At 37.2% G+C, this 19,335-nt stretch overlaps 1 protein-coding gene across 1 annotated transcript in view; it reads left to right on the top strand.

Annotated features, from left to right (window-relative positions):
• The window catches only part of LOC134662840 (heparan-alpha-glucosaminide N-acetyltransferase), a 52,020-nt gene that overhangs the window by 3,419 nt on the left and 29,266 nt on the right, over positions 1–19,335 (top strand). The window contains 2 exon segments of the mRNA XM_063519163.1: positions 8,310–8,437; positions 12,931–13,046. Of these exon segments, the coding sequence (XP_063375233.1) occupies positions 8,310–8,437; positions 12,931–13,046 (244 nt within the window).

The raw sequence follows: 19,335 nt of genomic DNA, 5'->3' as shown, positions 1-19,335 counted from the left end.
AGCTCGTTAGAGAAATTATCGGCGATTGGCCATCGGCCGAGATACGCATTGTTACACGGTATAAAAACCGGCCAAGTGCGAGTCGGACTCGCGGACGAAGGGTTCCGTACCATTACGCAAAATTACGGCACTTAAATATTTCATTTTATTCTGTTTAATTAAACCCCCTTATACATAAACGCGTTACAAACCTCAATTACCTAATAATCGTTTGTCATTTTGACTTAAATAATTGTAAGAAAGGGATAAAACATAATTTAACTAAATCAGACGCGTAAAGTTTTATATAAGGGCGGTTAGTATTTGTTGTTATAGCGGCAAATAAATATATCATCTGTGACAATTTCAACTGTCTATCTATCACGGTTCATGAGATACAGCCTGGTGACAGACACAGACAGACGGACAGCAGAGTCTTAGTAATAGGGTCCCGTTTTTACCCTTTGGGTACGGAACCCCAGAAACTATACTACCCCACTTCGCGGTATTGCTATATGTGGGATTACTCAATTTCCTTTCATACGGTAATATTATCGCCTCTTACTATGAGGAGTAGTAGGTTAGCATGGTATGGGCATGTAATGAGGAGGGATGAATGCCATATAGGCAAAAGAATGTTAGGGATTAATGTCGATGGACAGAGAGCGGATGGAAGACCCAAAAAAGCGGCCAAGTGCGAGTCGGACTCGCCCATGAAGGGTTCCGTAGCAGCAAGTAATTGAATGAAAGATAAATTGCGGTTTACGATTTATGACGTATTAAAAAAAAAACTACTTACTAGATCTTGTTCAAACCAATTTTCGGTAGAAGTTTTCATGGTAATGTACATCATATATTTTTTTTAGTGTTATCATTCTCTTATTTTAGAAGTTACAGGGGGGCGATGTCATCACGTCACACACACATTTTACCACTTTGGAAGTGTCTCTCGCGTATTCAGTTTAGAAAAAAAATGATAGGGTAACAGCACCAGTGGCCAGCCAGGTACCAGTGGTCAGCCTTTTGAGTCGTTTATTGGTCATAAATATCTGGTATATTCGTTTAAACAAATCACGAGTACTCAAATAGGAGCTTTGATTCCTTATTGGTTAATACGTCACACGTAGGGCTTGCAAATATTCGAAACTTTCAGATATTCGAATATTCGACTTTTTCTGACGACGTATTCGAATATTCGAATAATTATTCGAATATTATAAAAAATAAGAAAAGGAACGAGAAATCGGTTTATTATCGTTTTATTCAAAATCTTTTTTCACATATTGCTAAAACTAAGGATATTTGGCAGAAATCCACTTAATTGACTAGGTTTTATCAGCCTACTACTTATAAGATGCCCACATTTATAAAAACAAGTAAAACGCCAAATTTAGACGTAGGTATTTAATATTTCTAGATAAATTTATTATAAATTCGTCGTTGCGTGAAATAATATAACTAACCATCGAAACACCTAGGTATGTAAGATATTTTTTTTAGTAGGTAATTATTTTCCGATTTAAATTAACTCAGAGGCCTGTAAAAAGGCCTTTAATTTCATTGTATTTTGAATCTGGGGGCACGGCAGTGCCCCCGCCAAGTCGAGCGCGAAGCAAACACTGCCGTACCATCCTTTACTGGAACCATTTCGCCGCATTTTCAGGCCCCTATTTGAGAACCTCTGGATAAGACCAGAACGCAGAAATTTTTGTCATCCAGTAAGCTATAATCACATACTTAAAATCTAAAATTTCAAGTCTGTAGGTCATTTAGTTCCGAAGTTAAGCGAAAGCAAAGTTTCGCATTTATGACACTCACTCACTCACTCATGATCATCAGAATAGAACTAGTACTTCCCATAAACTCAGAGAGCTGAAACTTGGTACAGAGTTAGGGTTTAATGGCCACATAAAGGGAAACCTAAAAATATTGCAATATCAGTCACGTTTTAAAGATCAAAGAACTGCAGAAGTAAGTTTGTAATCCCATATAAATATATGATATTACAAAGTTACTGTTGCAGTTCCTACAAATAGTAGGTAAAGTAAAGGTACACTACGATGTACGATGTGAGTATGAATGAAGATATGTTTAGTAATGATATGTGTATACATAGTATGGGTATGAGTACCCGAAAAGAAGGACTGCCTACAAAAAGAGATGAGATCCCATCAAAAACATTACATTTAAAAAGGTGCAAGTCTCGCAACGCTTTTACTACAAAAAAGTTTTGAGATGTAATGTGAAACCAAGTCGGTTATTTTAATCAGTTCCAGGGGGTGTTTAAACCCGTATCAATAAGATATCTTTAATTTGTAATGACTTGGCAATCGCACATATATGTAATGCTTTACTCGTACCGTACTCGTAAATATGTGTAATGCTCAAACGTTATGTTCAATTAAAATTATTTTTAATAGGTGACGATGATCCTTTTGTCATTATGCAGCCGTGCGAAGGCCAAGTCATTATACGTATTACAAATTAAAGATATCTTATTGATACGGGTTTAAACATCCCCTGGAACTGATTAAAATAACCGACTTGGTTTCACATTACATCTCAAAACTTTTTTGTAGTAAAAGCGTTGCGAGACTTGCACCTTTTTACATGTAATGTTTTGGGATCTTTATTGACTTTATTTGTTTTGGCAAGTTATTATTCCTAATGGTCGGCTAATTATATAATATTGGAATATTTAAGGGAAAAAGTTAGTTGAGTACTGGGTGGATTATTCGTCAGCTAAAGGTGCATGGTTAGATTACCAAGTTGGGCAGGTTTGGTATGATTAAATTTGAGAATTGCGATAAGTGACAAGGTTTAGACTTCAAAAATTCGCTTAACGTACGCTTGTACTGAATAAACAGAATGACCCTTTAACTTAAAACTTACGCACCGTAAAAATAACATACCTTTTGATTTAGTTTTCTTTTAAATTGAGTTAGGTTTCAATGTATTCACGAAGTCTATCGAGAGGAATACAGTAAAAATATTATTTCCTTCGTATTTGGGTAGGTACCGTTCCTCATTCACTGTAAATACCCGTAAAACACACAGAAACTGTAACTACAGCGAATGACATAGATTTTTTTTATAGTAATAAAAAATATTCGAATATTCGAAACCTGAGCGGCCGAATATTCGAATATCAAAACAGGTCGAATATTCGACAAATTCGAATATTCGAATATTCGAATTGCAAGCCCTAGTCACACGACAGGTGCGGTGAGGGAACGGGGGGAAGAAATATACTCGTTCATACAGGTGCTGTTTGTCGACGAGTGCAATAGTGTCATGTCCGCCATATTTTTTACTGCACGTGGTGTTCTCTTAACAGGCAAGAAAAATTATGTTTTAATATTAAAAGTTATTGTTTTTGTTAATGATTAGTTTATTTATTAGTTTATCTATTAAATTGCATTATATTTGAATGAAAATATCAATATTTCACTTATAATTTGAGGTGGATGGCCACTGGATAACACTTTTTTCCAAAGAATCCAGTGCCCAGCCCCCCACGGCTGACCTTTGGGTTATTCGTTTATTTTATTATTTTCGAGCCAATGCGACCGTTAGGACCGTTAAATTTATATTTTCAAATTTAGTTAGGCATGCCCTAGTCAATTTAAAGTAAAACCCAGTAGTCAGCCCCATTTGAAATAACGTTTTAATACGGCTGACCACTGGGTTTCGCTGATCCAGTACTCAGCCATTGACCTTGCTTGGTACGTCGCCGCCAAAAATATGTCCACATTTTTAAATCCCTATCTCATTGAAATAAGGTTCAAAAGTGTATACATATTTTTGACGTTAACTATAGGTACATAACAATCACTTTCCTTTTTCCTAGTCGGTATAATATGACTTTGTTTATTAATGATAATTAGATCTGAATAGACTCGTTTAATTATTTTTTACCGAATATCTACTAGGAACAATATTATATATTACCTGATTTACCTCGTTAATTTTTGACGGATTAATTATTAGAAAATAAATATTGCGATTCTTAGTTTGCGAGAATAGTGTTAGTTAAGTACCTATGGCCAACAAATTTCGTGTCATAAGAATTGTATGTACCTATAAGAATTTTGTTTTATTATTAAATAAGTAAACAAGTAAGTAATACACACTAAAATTAAAAACTACAACTAACTACAATAACAATAACTAAAATTATAAATAAAAAATAGATAAGTATTAATATAACATCGTAGATTTTGATATATGCAAAAAATTATAAACTAAAATTAAAAACCACAACTAACTACAATAACAATAACAAAAATAATAAAGAAAAAATAAATACCTATAATAAAAATTATATCTGATATTGATTTTGATCTAATTATTATGAATAGTTTATATAGGCTGAGTACTGGGTACACAGAGGCTGCTTACTGGATTTTGGAGGCTGACTACTGGAGAAAAGTGCCACTTTTTGTTTAAACTTAATTAGAGATATTATAAAGAGGATTGTTATTTTTTAAATATGTTGTTTTAAAACTATGATAAACAATTGATCTAACCATGTCATTTATTTAATTCTCCGACTAATCCTGTAGAAATGCCGAACGTTCAAACTTAAAAAAGTCGTTATAAGGCTGACTACTGGAGCCTTTACCCTATAAGAAACCTCAATATCATTTTTGAAGACCTATCCATAGATACCCTACACGTATGGGTTTTATAAAAAAAATTGAGTTTCAGTTCTAAGTATGGGGAACCGCAAAAATTTATTGTTATTTTTTTCTATTTTTGTGTGAAAATCTTAATGCGGTTCACAGAATACATCTACTTACCGAGTTTCAACAGTATAGTTCTTATAGTTTCGGAAAAAAGTGGCTGTGACATACGGACGGACAGACAGACAGACATGACGAATCCATAAGGGTTCCGTTTTTTGCCATTTGGCTACGGAACCCTAAAAACGATGGATGGATTGTGTGAAAGAGAATATGAGAAAGAAAGGAGTGAGTGCTGAGGTGACGCAAGACAGAGGAGATTGGAAGAGAAAAACATGTTGTGCCGACCCCACATAACGTGGGATAAGGGCAGGAGGAAGAAGATTATGGCTAGGTACAGGTAGTCAGTTAATCTTTTGTTTAATGTCTATATTCTTAAGACACGTATATCTACATATGAATAGTTAGAGTCCGGTTAAGGTAACTGTGCGTTTCGATGTGACAAAGTGTTGAGGTGCCATTATAATCATCACGCTGACGTTTATAATAATGACACCACTTCGACTTCTACAGGCAAATAGGTCTATAGAGTCCAAATTGTGTTTTTATTCTAATTTCTAATTAACATTGCCATGCCAGCTAGTTTTAAATCAGCATACTGTCTTATTTATTTCAAATTAAAAATAAAATGTATTTTTTTTAGTTATTGTGTTTTCTGAAAGAAATCGCTCTTTAGCGATGAAACTGCCTGTTCTCTGCCCCTTTAATCAATTGCTTTTTCCTTAAGTTTTATTTTTTACTGAGGTGTGCCAAATTGCCAATAGAGTATAATAATACCTAAGTATGTACATATGTAGGTACAGTCGCCATCAAATATATCGGAGCGGCCGACGTGCTCAAAAATATCTGAACACGACTCTGCCGCCTTGAAAATAGAGGCGTGTTCAGATATTTGTGAGTGCCTTGGCCGCTCCCATTTATATGATGGCGACTGTACATATATTGACGAAACATGTACTGAAATATAGCATAATAGATTTAAGCCTTTTATACTACTAATATCTGGGTGACCGAGCTTCGCTCGAAACTCGAAGATGCGCGTTTTCCCAGAGATAAGACCTAGCTAAATCGATTTTTCGCCCCCGAAAACCCCCATATAGCAAATTTTATCGAAATCGTTAGAGCCGTTTCCGAGATCCCCGAAATATATATATATATATATTGCTCGTTTAAAGGTATTAAATAGATATACAGCATAACGTAATTGACCAATTAGGTTAATTTGTCAAAAACATTAGTGTTAGTAGCAATATCGGTTTAGACATAGATGTAACAAAAAATTGACATTGCAATTGACCTTAATTACGAACATTTCAAATATTTACGTTAAAATTGTGAGTTTCGTAAAGGCTTATCAATCTTATCATAAATCAATTAGATACTGTCATTTAAAAGAATGGTGTTGTGTGGTGTTTTGACGACCGGTCTGGCCTAGCGGGTAGTGACCCTGCCTGCTAAGCCGATGGACCTGGGTTCGAATCCCGGTAAGGGCATTTATTTGTGTGATGAACACTAATATTTGTTCCGGAGTCATGGATGTTTTCTATGTATATAAGTATGTATTTATCTATATATGTATGTATATCGTCGCCTAGCACCCATAGTACAAGCTTTGCTTAGTTTGGGGCTAGGTGGATCTGTGTAAGATGTCCCCCCAATATTTATTTATTTATTTAATGGTGTAAAATTTTTATATAAGGATAGGTACTTAGTGGGAAATAATAAACGAAAATTATTACATTAAGCATACACACGTACACAATGTTAATTAGTTATGTACTTAATTAGCAATTTTTGAAGTGGTCAAAACTCTAAGATTGTAGTTAGCACCTGTGGAACGACCCGGCGTTTCTCTTACAATTGCAGTTTTCTCAACTTTAACTAAATTTCAATTATAATCTATCATCCTTTTCTGCTTTAAGGTTTTTATTTACATACTTACATACATAAAGTTACTGCAAGATGGCCAATAGCGTAATATATAGGTAGGTACTCTGTGCAGAGATACACAAAGTATACATACATTTTATTAATTTGCCCTTAAACAAGGTATTAATTAACTTGTTTGTTGATATTTAAAATTAAAACCAACTCCGTTAATTGGGTTTCCGTGCCAAAAACGTGGTTTAATTTTAGCACATTAATACAAAATAGACTTGTTTTGCATGTATACAATGTTTCCGTAGCTACCTAGTATTACGTCATGTCATGTTTTAGAGTTTTAGAGAAAAGTATGAAGTGCCATAATAAGTAATAACAAAAGAACAATGCAAATCGTGGTGACTATATTTTACGGTAATTTTCTCGGAAAAGCAATCGTTTGATTCAGAAATGTATCTTAGTTTAAAGAAAATAAACAAATAAATAAATAGCTGAAATTCATTTACTCCGAATCGAAATACTTTTGATAATTTACACAGAAACGAATTTTGCTAAAGGTGAAGGCCTTATCCCAATAAGGCCAATTTTCCCGCTAGTTGAAAGGTCAGATGTCAGTCGCTTTCGTAAAAAACTTAGGTTGCCAAAGCGGAGCCTGCTCTTAATGGGACAAACTCCGGGGGGCAAACTCTAAGATGTCGATTTTCAGGTTATAAATAAATAAATAAATATTATAGGACATTCTTACACAGATTGACTAAGTCCCACAGTAAGCTCAAGAAGGCTTGTGTTGTAGGTACTCAGACAACGATATATATAATATACAAATACATAAATACATAGAAAACACCCAAGACTCAGGAATATCTGTGTTAATCACACATGTTTTAAGATCTTTTGGTTAGTTATTCATATGATACACTCGCTCGTGCATATTGGTGCGCGAGACGTACCTACGCTGTGATTTGCTTTATTATAGTATGATTATCTCTGTCTATGTTTGAAATGAGACAGTCCTTTGACAAACTATAACCATCTTACTCACGAGTAGTACGAGTTCATATAGTCTGTCAAGCTGGATATGTCAGTAGCAATGTAAAGCAAACTAAAGTGTGGCATCCCTAGACAACGAACCAAAAGCAATGTAGGTAGAGTCTGTGCGGAAAGAGAAAAGAAGAGTCATGGAATATGGAATATATGGGGCCCAATCTGCCGAATACATTCCACGACTCTTCTCTTTCCGCACAGACTCTACATCGAACAACGATGAAATGTAAACAAAACAGTTCCACAGATAAGATATAAATGACACGCGATTTTCGAACAATTCAAACGTAGTGTTGCTAAAGCGCGATTTTTAATTTTCCGCCTTTTCTACTGACAAGATTTGCTGGACCAAGTGTACATTTGTTACTTAACGCAAGTAGAAAATGTTTGAACTCGCCCTAAATACTAATTAATGGGCATACAGACCCTTATTGGAACTCGCGGAACTGGAACTGGAACTTCCACTACCACTCGTGTCAACGTCGTGTCAAAACAATAATCAAAATTCAGAGAGGGTAAAATCTGTCTGAATACTTAAAAAACACGAATTCAAATATTTGAATTAAAAAAATGACCAATTTGATTTTTTTCCAAGATTGTGTATAGTTGGGTAGGTAGTTTGACGGTACTCTTAATTTTCGTATTATCTCTTGTTTCAAGTGCCCCTTCGAGCTGCAGAAGATTATAAAAGCTGGTACCGAAGAGTCGTGGGTGGTGGACACGGCACACAGGTCCTCATGGCGGGTGTACCACTCCTCGGAACGGTACATCTCAGCTACCAACACGACGTAAGTTACCCTATGTACCTAATTACCTATCCCTGTCAAGTACAAAATGGAGCTAAGACATATCCAGAGCTGCAGAGGATTCCACGGTCAGGGGGGCGATTTTTGAATTTCGATTGCTCTATTTTGTCACTCGAAAATCGGTGGACAACGGAGAAATGTTAATTTTTGAAATACGAGCGATAGAAATTGGGAATCTAGTGGTATTGATCACTCGTTTTCTATTCTATCAGTAGAATTTAAATGCCTAGTAATAGAGATATTATTGAACGAAATACACGAAATCGAGCGGTCGAAATTAAAAAATCCTCCCCATCATCATCATGTCTTCAGTTGTGCTGATGGCGTTCTATTTTACAAGAACCTAAGTCGTTTAGAATATTTTGCGTTTAAGCTTCATTATCAGATAATTGAAAAAGACGTCAGCAATTACCCTACATCTCAGTTACAATATGTTATAGAACATTGTGGGTGGTCTGACTGTCTGACTACTTACTACACTTACAGTTATATCCATACAAACACGCTCAATACAACTGATGATTCATAACGTAACTGTTTATTTTAAAACGCACGCATAAGCACGCACTAAACGCGAATTTACTACTAGCAGGCGTGTCTCACTCCGCGATTTCGTCGCTTTGCTACAGGTAGCTAAAAGTACATCCGTTCGGCCCCAATTTTGGGGAAAGCCATAAGCCGCGCGTAGCGCTGTCGCCACCTAGCGGCCATATCTGTGCTGATCGTAACAGACGCATTTTGTTAGAGAGTGAGTCTTCTATACTTAGTACTATTATTTATTCTGTGCTACTAGGTACTTACTTTCTTTTACACCATGATTGCGAAAGAGCGTACAGACTGCTTGACGGTGAGGGGACACCGTAACCCATGTATTGTTGGGCGTTTTCTAAAATAAATATTGAAAACCCGATTCTCCCAGATCCTGGTGTTTTTGGGTTCTTTCAACTCAGAATCACTAGCATATTCAATCCTGATGATAAAAAAATTTGTCCCAAAATTTTGTATGAAAATTGTACATTCCACTACGTCACGTTACATACAAGTGAAAATTTTTCTCATACTAAAAACGTGACGTAATGGAATGGACATTTTGGGACATCTTTTTTTAACGGTAGGATGGAGAGTGCTGTCGATTCTGAGTAGAATGAGCCCAAGAATGTCCAGATTTGAAAGAATCGGGTTTTCGATATTTATTTTAGAAAAAGCCCTGTTACAGCTGTACTCTCACTGTACTCTACAGCGCAAGTCAAGATCGCGTTCAATAAAACGAAAGATAATAATATGGTGATGTGAATGATATACTTAACGTGACAGTTTAGTTTAGGTACCTATGTTCATTCACAAGTGTTGATTGTCTCTCTAATGCGCAATATGTATTTATAATGAATTGAATTAGTCTGTGATCCCCTATGTATGTATAAGTATGTACCTATATGATACAGTTACTGCCCCAGATGGACTCCAGATTTGAGCAAGTCTCAATATGGTAAAGGGAGAGCGAAATTTAAGGTTCTGCTCATAAACTGACACAAAATAAAGCAATAAATAAATCGGTACTTACCGGTTTTATTGGAAGACGTAATAAATGTAGTACCGTAAAACGGGGTGAGTAGGTTTCTCGGGGAGAGGTGGGTTATGAATGGGGAGAGAAGGTTTGAGAGGGGGGCGAGAAGGGATTTTAAGGCTACTGCTACAAAAATAATGTATTCCAATTTAAAATGGAGCTATAGCAGGCCTATGGAACTCTCCGCGCGAGCTCGGTTTTATACCTACGAATCCGTTCCCGTTCACGGTAGAAAAGCAAGCCAGTTGGTTGCCACGCGCGCTCACGCACGCACGTCGCGTCGCCGCGCGCTCGAATATGCTAAAATGTATGCGAAAGAAATGTCTTGAACCAATGAACAAATAACACTACTTGTAGTGTGGATGAATGCAGAAACAACAAAACTAATAAAAAATACCGTTTTTGCTCTTCCGATAGATAGGAAAAGTAGGTAGACATTCTCAATACAAGTACTTTTGGTTTTATTTTTACGATAGTTTCAATTGTGGTTGCAAGCTACAAGCTACTTAGGTCGTATTGAATTATTGATTCATTGCGCGGTTTATAAAACGGCGTAAACACTGCGTTTACTGCAGGGAGATATGACCTTTTAAAATGTCTCGCAGTCACTCGTCGGAATGAAACGCATAAACGGAATATTGTAATTACTTATTGCAACTTATCTTGCTCATGGTTATTTTACGCTATGCTTTTATATGACTAGTTCTAATGTTAGTTTAACAATTAAAACTTATATTTGTACCTACCTAAGTAGGTAGGTATCTTATATTAGTAAATCATTTCTAAGCATCGGCAACCCTAGCGTTGCGCCGGTGCGCGGCGGCGCGTTGAAGGTCATTCCATTGTATTTTAGTGTAGGTATTAAAACGGTAGGTATTTGCGTTTTCTTTGAGAGATTTTAAGTATGTGTTCGTAAGAACTATTATATAATCTGTGGCTATAGTAATACGCATAAAAAAAAATCGATCCAACAATCTTCCAAAATCACCTTTGTATGAAAACCCCTCTCACCCCAAATACGTGGCACTACGGGGTGAGGTGGGTTTTCCTCTTTATCGTCAAAGTTATGAAATGGAACTACCCAAAATAAAATAAAAACTAAAATACAAACGTCCGGAACACTTATTATATACACCATTCAGTTTTCATATTTAAAAATAAAATGTTATCGAGGTTTGAATTTCAGTTTTGACCCTACTCACTCCATTTTACGGTACTATATAGGTTTTAAGTACGCAATATATTTACGCGAAAGTGAAAGCATTTGACAAAATTGGACATACAGCGCAACCTTTCCGGCTCTGCGTATTAAACGCGTAATCTTACGTTAAAGAATTTCTTGCGCTACAAATTGATTTGGTCCCGATAGCTATTGGTAATGGTATGAAGTGTAGGATGAGGGAACTATAAATAAAAAATAAAAAATCCCTACACACTCACGACAATCTAAATTTCGTTATCTTCCTCTCTATCACTCTAGCACATTCGAGCAATAGAGAGGTAGTTAACCAAATTTCCATTTTCGTGTTTCGCGGTAGACCCTCGGATGAGTATGTAGTAACTGAAACAACAAGTTTTTACCGTATAGTCTGTCAAGCTGTATATATGTCAGTAGGTAGCAATGTAAAGCAAACTAAAGTATAGTATCACTAAGTGTAAAGAAACGAACAAAAAGCAGCAATGTACATCGAACAACGATGAAATGTAAACAAAACAGTTCCACACACAGTAAATGATACGCGAGCTTCGAACAATTCACACGTAGTGTTGCTAACCGCGATTTTTCAAACTTGTCGCCTTTTCTACTGACAAAATTTGCTTGACCAAGCATAGGTAGGTATTTAATTAATTTGTTATATTTCTTTGAATGTGCCTAGACAAGATGCCAATTGTTTGCGCCGTAGCGAATGAAACGCGTTGAATTTGGGCGTTTTCTAAAATAAATATTGAAAACCCGATTCTCACGGATCCTGGTGTTTTTGGGTTCTTTCAACTCAGAATCACTAGCATATTCAATCCTGATGATAAAAAAAAATGTCCCAAAAATTTGTATGAAAATTGTACATTCCACTACGTCACGTCCATACAAGTGAAAAAAATTCTCATAATAAAACGTGACGTAATGGAATGGACATTTTGGGACATCTTTTTTTAATGGAAGGGTGGAGAGTGCTGTCGATTCTGAGTAGAATGAGCCCAAGAATGTCCAGATTTGAAAGAATCAGGTTTTCGATATTTATTTTAGAAAAAGCCCATTTATATTAATGATAGAGAGAGATTACCGATGCCAGTTTACTCTATCTGCATATTATTTCATTCCGTGTTACGTTATTTATATGTCATGCATATAGCCATTGCATTGTAGTGCTTTACGAAAAAGCACGTGAATTTATTGCCGCACCTGTTCTCACGACATACTTTCGACTTGTGAAAGAACTCTTGTGGAATTAGAATTTAAATTCTGATCGAGTAAAATATAGTTAGTTAACGTATTGGTATTGGTACGATGGTCCACACTCTTAACTGTGTGCTTACTATACTTTTGATACTTATTACAAAAGGCATTGTATGTGTGTGTGTGGTGTTTATTATTCATGTTTTATCTTTCATCGCGCATTTTCGCATTTTCTTCATCGCGTATCTTTATCTTTACTTGAAAATAATTGTAATGTAGAACTAGCCTTATGAACCAACTTTGCATGTATAACTGGCATTAAAATTTATATGTAGTTTGTGACGGTTCATTATTTTGTAAGTGGGTAGATTTGCACAGTGTAGTTTTTCCTCAGTCACCGGTTGACCACAAACGCTGTAAAGGGTTCGAAACGTCGGGATGTAGTATCAATTCAATATACGCGATATAATCCGTTTTAATGGTTTTATTTCATTCATGTTGTGTTTAAATTTGCAGAGGTCTGGTATGCCAGGCGAGGCCAGACCTTGGCCAGTTCGGGGTCTACCGCCTAAATGCGACAGACGAAGCCTGCAGCGTCCGGACCCTCAGAGAACCCGTTGACATCTATATGCGTGAGTACCTATATTATATATATTATGTAAGGCCCAAGATCACTTCTAAGTTTTTCTTACGTAAGTACACGCAGCTATTTATATATTTTATTTATTTAATCTTTATTGCACATAAGAAAACACACTGTACAAAAGGCGAACTTATTGCCATAAGGCATTCTCTACCAGTCAACCTTTAGGCAAAGCAGATAAGCTATACTACAGAATGAGAGATGAATATCGTTTTAACAAATAGCTTTGTTCCTACTTACGTAAGTAAAATTTACAAGTGTATGTCGGGCCTAAGGATTAGTTAACATACTTGTAACTATAGTAGTAATAAGCTTTCAAGACGTAAGTACGGTAAGTAAGCAAAATGCATCGAGGGAGGCGTGTTGAATTCAGAGCGTAGCGAGAGACTAGTAGGTATCTTGAATGGGTCATTTTTTTCAGCACGTCGGGAGATTCAAGTGTCTGCTTAAGATTGAAATAATTATGATACCATTGTGTTAAACACTAGTTTTGATTTCTCACATACAATTTTATCAAGTGTGCAATAAATATGTCAGTCATAAAAGGTCAATATCATACAAAGATTTGACAGGTCGTAAAATTTCTTCATTGTCACCTCGGCGAACTAAATTATTGTAAGCCGTCAAAGTTACGTTGTTTATTTTAGTTTTTGTTCATAAATAAGTTGAATAACTTACGGACCAGCGACTCGACCTTGAACTTAATACATTTGATATTAAATCGGTGTCAGTAGGTAGCAGTAGTACGTGATACGGTCTAGGCAGGCGTGGCTCACTCCGCGATTTCGTCGCGTCGCTACAAGTAGGTACCTACAAGTACAAGCGGCCCACACCAATTTTAGTGACTACGACTAGCAGTAGTAGTTGCAGCGTACCGCTTAGGGGTACATACAGACAGAGTAAGCTATAAGTAGGTATACATACTAACCATAAAACATGAGTCTTAAGTTACTCGAAATAAATGATATTTATTTATGTTATGTTACTTTCGCAATTACAATAATTATTAAGTAGGAATTTCACAAGTCCTACATTGCATAATTTTCATAAATCGAACTACTTTATCGTAAACCCTTGACATACAACTGTCTTACTGTCCTTGCTTCTCCCTTTATTATCTTGTAAAGGGCCTTACGGTCTTCTTTTATTATCTTACGAGACACCTTGTTGTTTATCGCAGACTTGGCCTCTTTCCAATCGTAATCAACGCCTTGATCAATTTTCATAAGTAGGCGTAGGATTTAAAAACAGGAAAACCGACACCAAAATGGATTAAATAAAGTATTATCCCTTTTTTATGCGCTAGCAACTAAAATGTTTGAAGTCGCTGCCAAGCCAAATCTGTACGGCTGTATAGTTTGTAGCTTTCTAGTAGAGCCCGACGGCTAATCCTATTGTCTATTGTTAAGTAAAACTGCACGTGCTACTTACCTGCAAAGAAGGGTCTTAATTATTCTATTTGGCACCTGAGCGCGGGCTAGTCCAACGCTCAAAAAACCAGTGTAGGTGCGCTCTCCGATAACACGCCTTTGTTACGCATCTCGATGACACATTTTAGACTGGTCCTGTAGCGTTCGACTCGCCGGCAGTAACCGCTCGCTCTCAGTAACCGAAATACTGAGTGCTGGCGAGTTGAACGGACCACACACATCCTAACCAAATATTTATCCATTAGTCCATTTTGAATCTTATTGCAATTTCCATAGGAGTTGTAATTCAATTACCTGGGTAAAGTGAACGAACGATTTTTTATGCAGGTAGTTGTGGCACGTGGCACGAGTGGTTTTACTTAACAATAGACAATAGGATTAGTCGTCGCGGGCTCTATTAGAAAGCTACAAACTATACTGTACGCTAGCGAATATGTCAGTGACAAGGTCGTGGTAAGACTACTTACAAGCGTCAACACAGTGTCGAACCGAATGCCAACCCTGATGAAATTTTCCGCTAATTTACGAATTTGACACGTTCTCGTAACGCAGAGGAAGATTTTTATGACATACGTATACGGTGAAATTTCGCTTGTATTGTACAATTTGTACAGAATAGGGTGTTCCTTAACCACCAAATCTGCCTAACTTTATCAAAATTGGACGATAAATAAAATTCAACGACAATTTTAAACTAAAAGCAGCAGTGTACGTCAAGATTGTTTACCTTCTTTGTAATGCTAAAAAACTAACTATTTATAGTGCTTCCCTCTCTTAACAATTTATAAGTGCGATCGCCATCCCTATTAGATACCGTTACTCTAAAGGGCCCCACTGATTAACAGCGGACGATATCGGCCTGTCAGTTAGAACAAAAAGTTGACAGTTCCGAACAACTGACAGGCCGATACCGTCCGGCGGACTGGTAATCAGTGGGCCTCTTTAGTGTCAACTTAAGCCTCGGTACCTAATTTGTGTAAACCATCAGTCATCACCAGTAAATTATTCGCTCGTGACGCAGCATACATGCAGTTTCATGGCGATTTCATTAAAAGAAGAAGAAGAGACAGTAAAAGAATAAGGACTGTAAATCGCTAATGAAAGTCACGCCTCGTCGTTGTTGTATGTATTGGCTATGTGCAAAGTTGGTGGTGGCGGAAAAAATACCGACGGCAGCGCACGACGTGGTGAAATATGAACTTACGTGCGGGATGACTTGTCACATGTTCAATACTATTTGGCAGGTGCCAACTGTCAAATAAATAATTTTCCCACACCTACTAGGGCGGTGCCACAGCCAAGCATGGAGCGAATAGGTAGCGCCAAAACTTTGTAAGTGGACATCACAGCCAAAGAGAATATAACCACTACGTTTATCACAGCCACCTAATAAGTATAAAAATAATAATAATAAAAATATATTTTAAATATATATTTTAGTGTAAAATTTTCATTCTTTTAAAAATAATTTACTACCAATATTCTAATTATTCATTTTTCGTCTTAAGTTAGGTTTTATTACAATATGGATATAAAATTAAAATATAAAAACACTTACAAAAACAATGTAAAAATATTATAAACATATTATAAAAAAAAACCTAACCTAGGGTGCCGCCAGCAGCGGGGCAAGGCCCAAGCTGCCGGTGGTCAGGGCTGCAGAGAGAGGAACCGGCGGACTATCCGCGCCGTGTCCAAGATCACCGCCTTTTGCATCGGGCCCTTGATCCAACCACCTAGCGAGAGTCTCTCAAGATGTTGGTCGAGACTCTTCGCTATTAGACCGTTCGCTGAAACAACTATCGGGACAATGATCGTCGAATCAACATCCCACATGGCGGTTATCTCGTGAGCCCAGTCTAGGTACTTACTGGACTTGTCCTTCTCGGCTTTCACGAGATTCTCATCATGGGGGATGGTGATGTCAACGAGCACGGCCCGGCGTTGCGCTCGATCTATTATCACAATGTCAGGCTTATTGGCTACAATAGTCCTGTCAGTGATGATAGATCGATCCCAATAGAGCGTGGCACGACCATTCTCGAGAACTGGCGCAGGTGAATACTTGTAGTACGGTACTTCGTGGTCCACAAGGCCGTATAGAAGAGCAAGCTGCTGGTGAATAATCCTGGCTACGAGATTATGTCTCTGCAAGTACTCGCCGTTTGCAAGATGAGAGCAACCGGAAATAATATGCCTGAGTGACTCTCCGGGACGGCGGCATGCCCGACAAATGTCGACCGTACCGTCCTTCAGGATATATTTCCGATAGTTGTTCGTCATCATTACTTCGTCCGCAATTGCACAGGCAAAACCCTCGGTTTCTCCGAAGAGGTCCCCGAATCGTAACCAGTTCACCGACGCGAGCAGGTTTACATCGGGTCCCGTGAGGGCCTTGTAAAACCGCCCGTGTAGCACCTTACTCTCCCATGCCGCTTTGCGATCCGCAGTACTTAGTACCACAGGTTTGCGCCAGTTCTCGTTTGCTAAGGAGAGCGGCGTGAGGTTCCTGTCTACTGCCACCACATCACGATGCATCCCACACTCGTTGTTAAGGAAATAATTCCAATTTACTACCAATTATTATTATACAGAACGGACATGAATGAAATAACTTCACCCCGCGGCAGTAGGCTGATAGTCTATTGACAGAATCTCAGTTCGGTTAGTCCACAAAGCGCGGCGCGCTCATTCTTTCTTCCGTGGGTTAGTCTGTTCGGAAAGTGAAGAGTCGTGGAATGTATTGGGCCCCATACATTCCACGACTCTTCTCTTTCCGCACAGACTCTAGTAACATGATGACGGAATATTCAAAATGGTGTATTGTGCCAAGTATGGGTGCTTGTCAATTTCAAGTACTTAAATAACAACTTTTTCTTGTACCACGTTGACATTTCCTCGACCAAAAATGTCACTTGACTTAATTGTCAATGACAGATCAGATCCATATCTAATCCAGATTTAATTCATATCCGGTTATTAAAATTAGTATACGTCTAAATCTCTACAACAATGATGAAAGCATTTTTGAATTAAGTCTATCATTGCAGTCTTTATTGTTTATCTGTCCCATATCAAAGTGAACGGCACATTAGCCTGACAGATGGCATGGCAAAATTACATGTATTATAAGGACATTAAGGTTGATTATCCAGTCACGAGTGCGACTGAGGCAGGATTCATGCACGCATGCACTTGTAGCGTTTAAGCAATATTCTTAATTTGATTCCAGTGTAGCCTTACGACTGCCTTAGTAGTGTCAAACTAACATATTCACTAACGTCTGCCTAACTTACTTTCTATACATCTCGCTCTCACTAATATGCGAGCACACGCCTATTACATATTACTTGCCAAATTTCATACTTCTAGGTCAACCGGAAGTATCCTATAAATTTTGATTCCCAAGAGTGTCGAAATATGCGTTTTTTGCGGCATAAACGGCCGTATCTTTTTTTTACGTTAACTTAGAAGTTTGATTTTGTCTCAAGGTACCGTAGACCTGACGAGTACCTATATGGTTTAAATTTCAACTCGATATCTCCACGCGTTCCCGATATAAAGAGTCTTGACAGACAGACGGACGGACAACAAAGTGATCTTATAAGGGTTCCGGTTTTTCCTTTTCAGGTACGGAAGCCTAAAAAAACTCCTATACTTACTTGTAAATCTTCAGAACATTTGCGTTTGAACGGAAAAACACTAGATGTGATGTTTCTAATTGTTTTAGTATTTCGTAAGTAATGGAGGTACATTGAATATTTGCATACAATTACTTTATAGGGAAGTGACGCTCTGAATACATTCTCATGGCTGATCTTTAAATAGAAAGTAAGATAGTTATGTTATGGAGTGAGCAGGTTATTCCTATCAGGTAACGTATGCTATAGTAACGTAATATACCAAAGGTCGTTTATTAAGAATATTGGTCGTTCTTAGTTACCTATTCAATTTAGCTATAGGACCTATAAACCTACCTTATAATTTAACCTTATAAGTATTGCCATTCAGCGAGGGAATGCTGCCAGCATCTTTGATACAATGCCGCGGGGGCCTTTTTTTAGATGTTTTTTTAAATTTAGATACCTATATTTATCTTTAGTTTTTAATTTTAGATTGTAATTTTATGTTGTGGTTGAATAAATTCACCTAATATCTGGGAGACCGAGCTTTGCTCGGAAAACATATGAAAACTCAAAAATCTGCAGAGATAAGACCTAGCTAGATCGTTTTTTCGCCCCCGAAAACCCCCAATTAACAAACTTTATCGAAATCTTTAGAACCTGTTTCCGAGATCCCCGAAATATATATAAAAATAAATATATGTAAAAGAAATGCTCGTTTAAAGGTATAATAAGATACACTATCTACATCGAAGTTACGCTCTCATCTCAGGTACCTACTTAATGGACGACCCCTTACTTCGATTGTATGTGTGGGAGCGGCATTTTGGCGGCGGGGTCGTGCTCACTTCACATAATACTGTTTTGTGACGGTATACATATGCCATCATTTTAATGTTGTATGTAAGATTAAAATACATAACGGTAGGTACAGTCGCCAACAGATGGTTTTTTGCACGTTTAACATTAAAATTCAAATTTATTGCACTTTAATTAAAACTTCTTTCGCAATATCACAGTCTAAAACACAACTTCCGTCCCATAGTTCTTAATACATAAGAGCTATAAGAGCTGCCATAAGAGCAAATGGGACATATTTTTGAGTATGATGAGTGCACCCATATTTTTACACACTTGATAATAGAATAACGAACAGGATCGATGCATCTTACTAAACGCAAGTGCACTCCTTTAAGTGCAACAACTCGATATTTTTAGAATCAGA

Source organism: Cydia amplana, chromosome 3 (genome assembly GCF_948474715.1).
Source record: "Cydia amplana chromosome 3, ilCydAmpl1.1, whole genome shotgun sequence".
NCBI classification, from domain to species: domain Eukaryota; kingdom Metazoa; phylum Arthropoda; class Insecta; order Lepidoptera; family Tortricidae; genus Cydia; species Cydia amplana.
The sequence above is the reverse complement of the archived record's forward strand: the minus strand, read 5'-3'. Positions and strand labels throughout refer to the sequence as shown.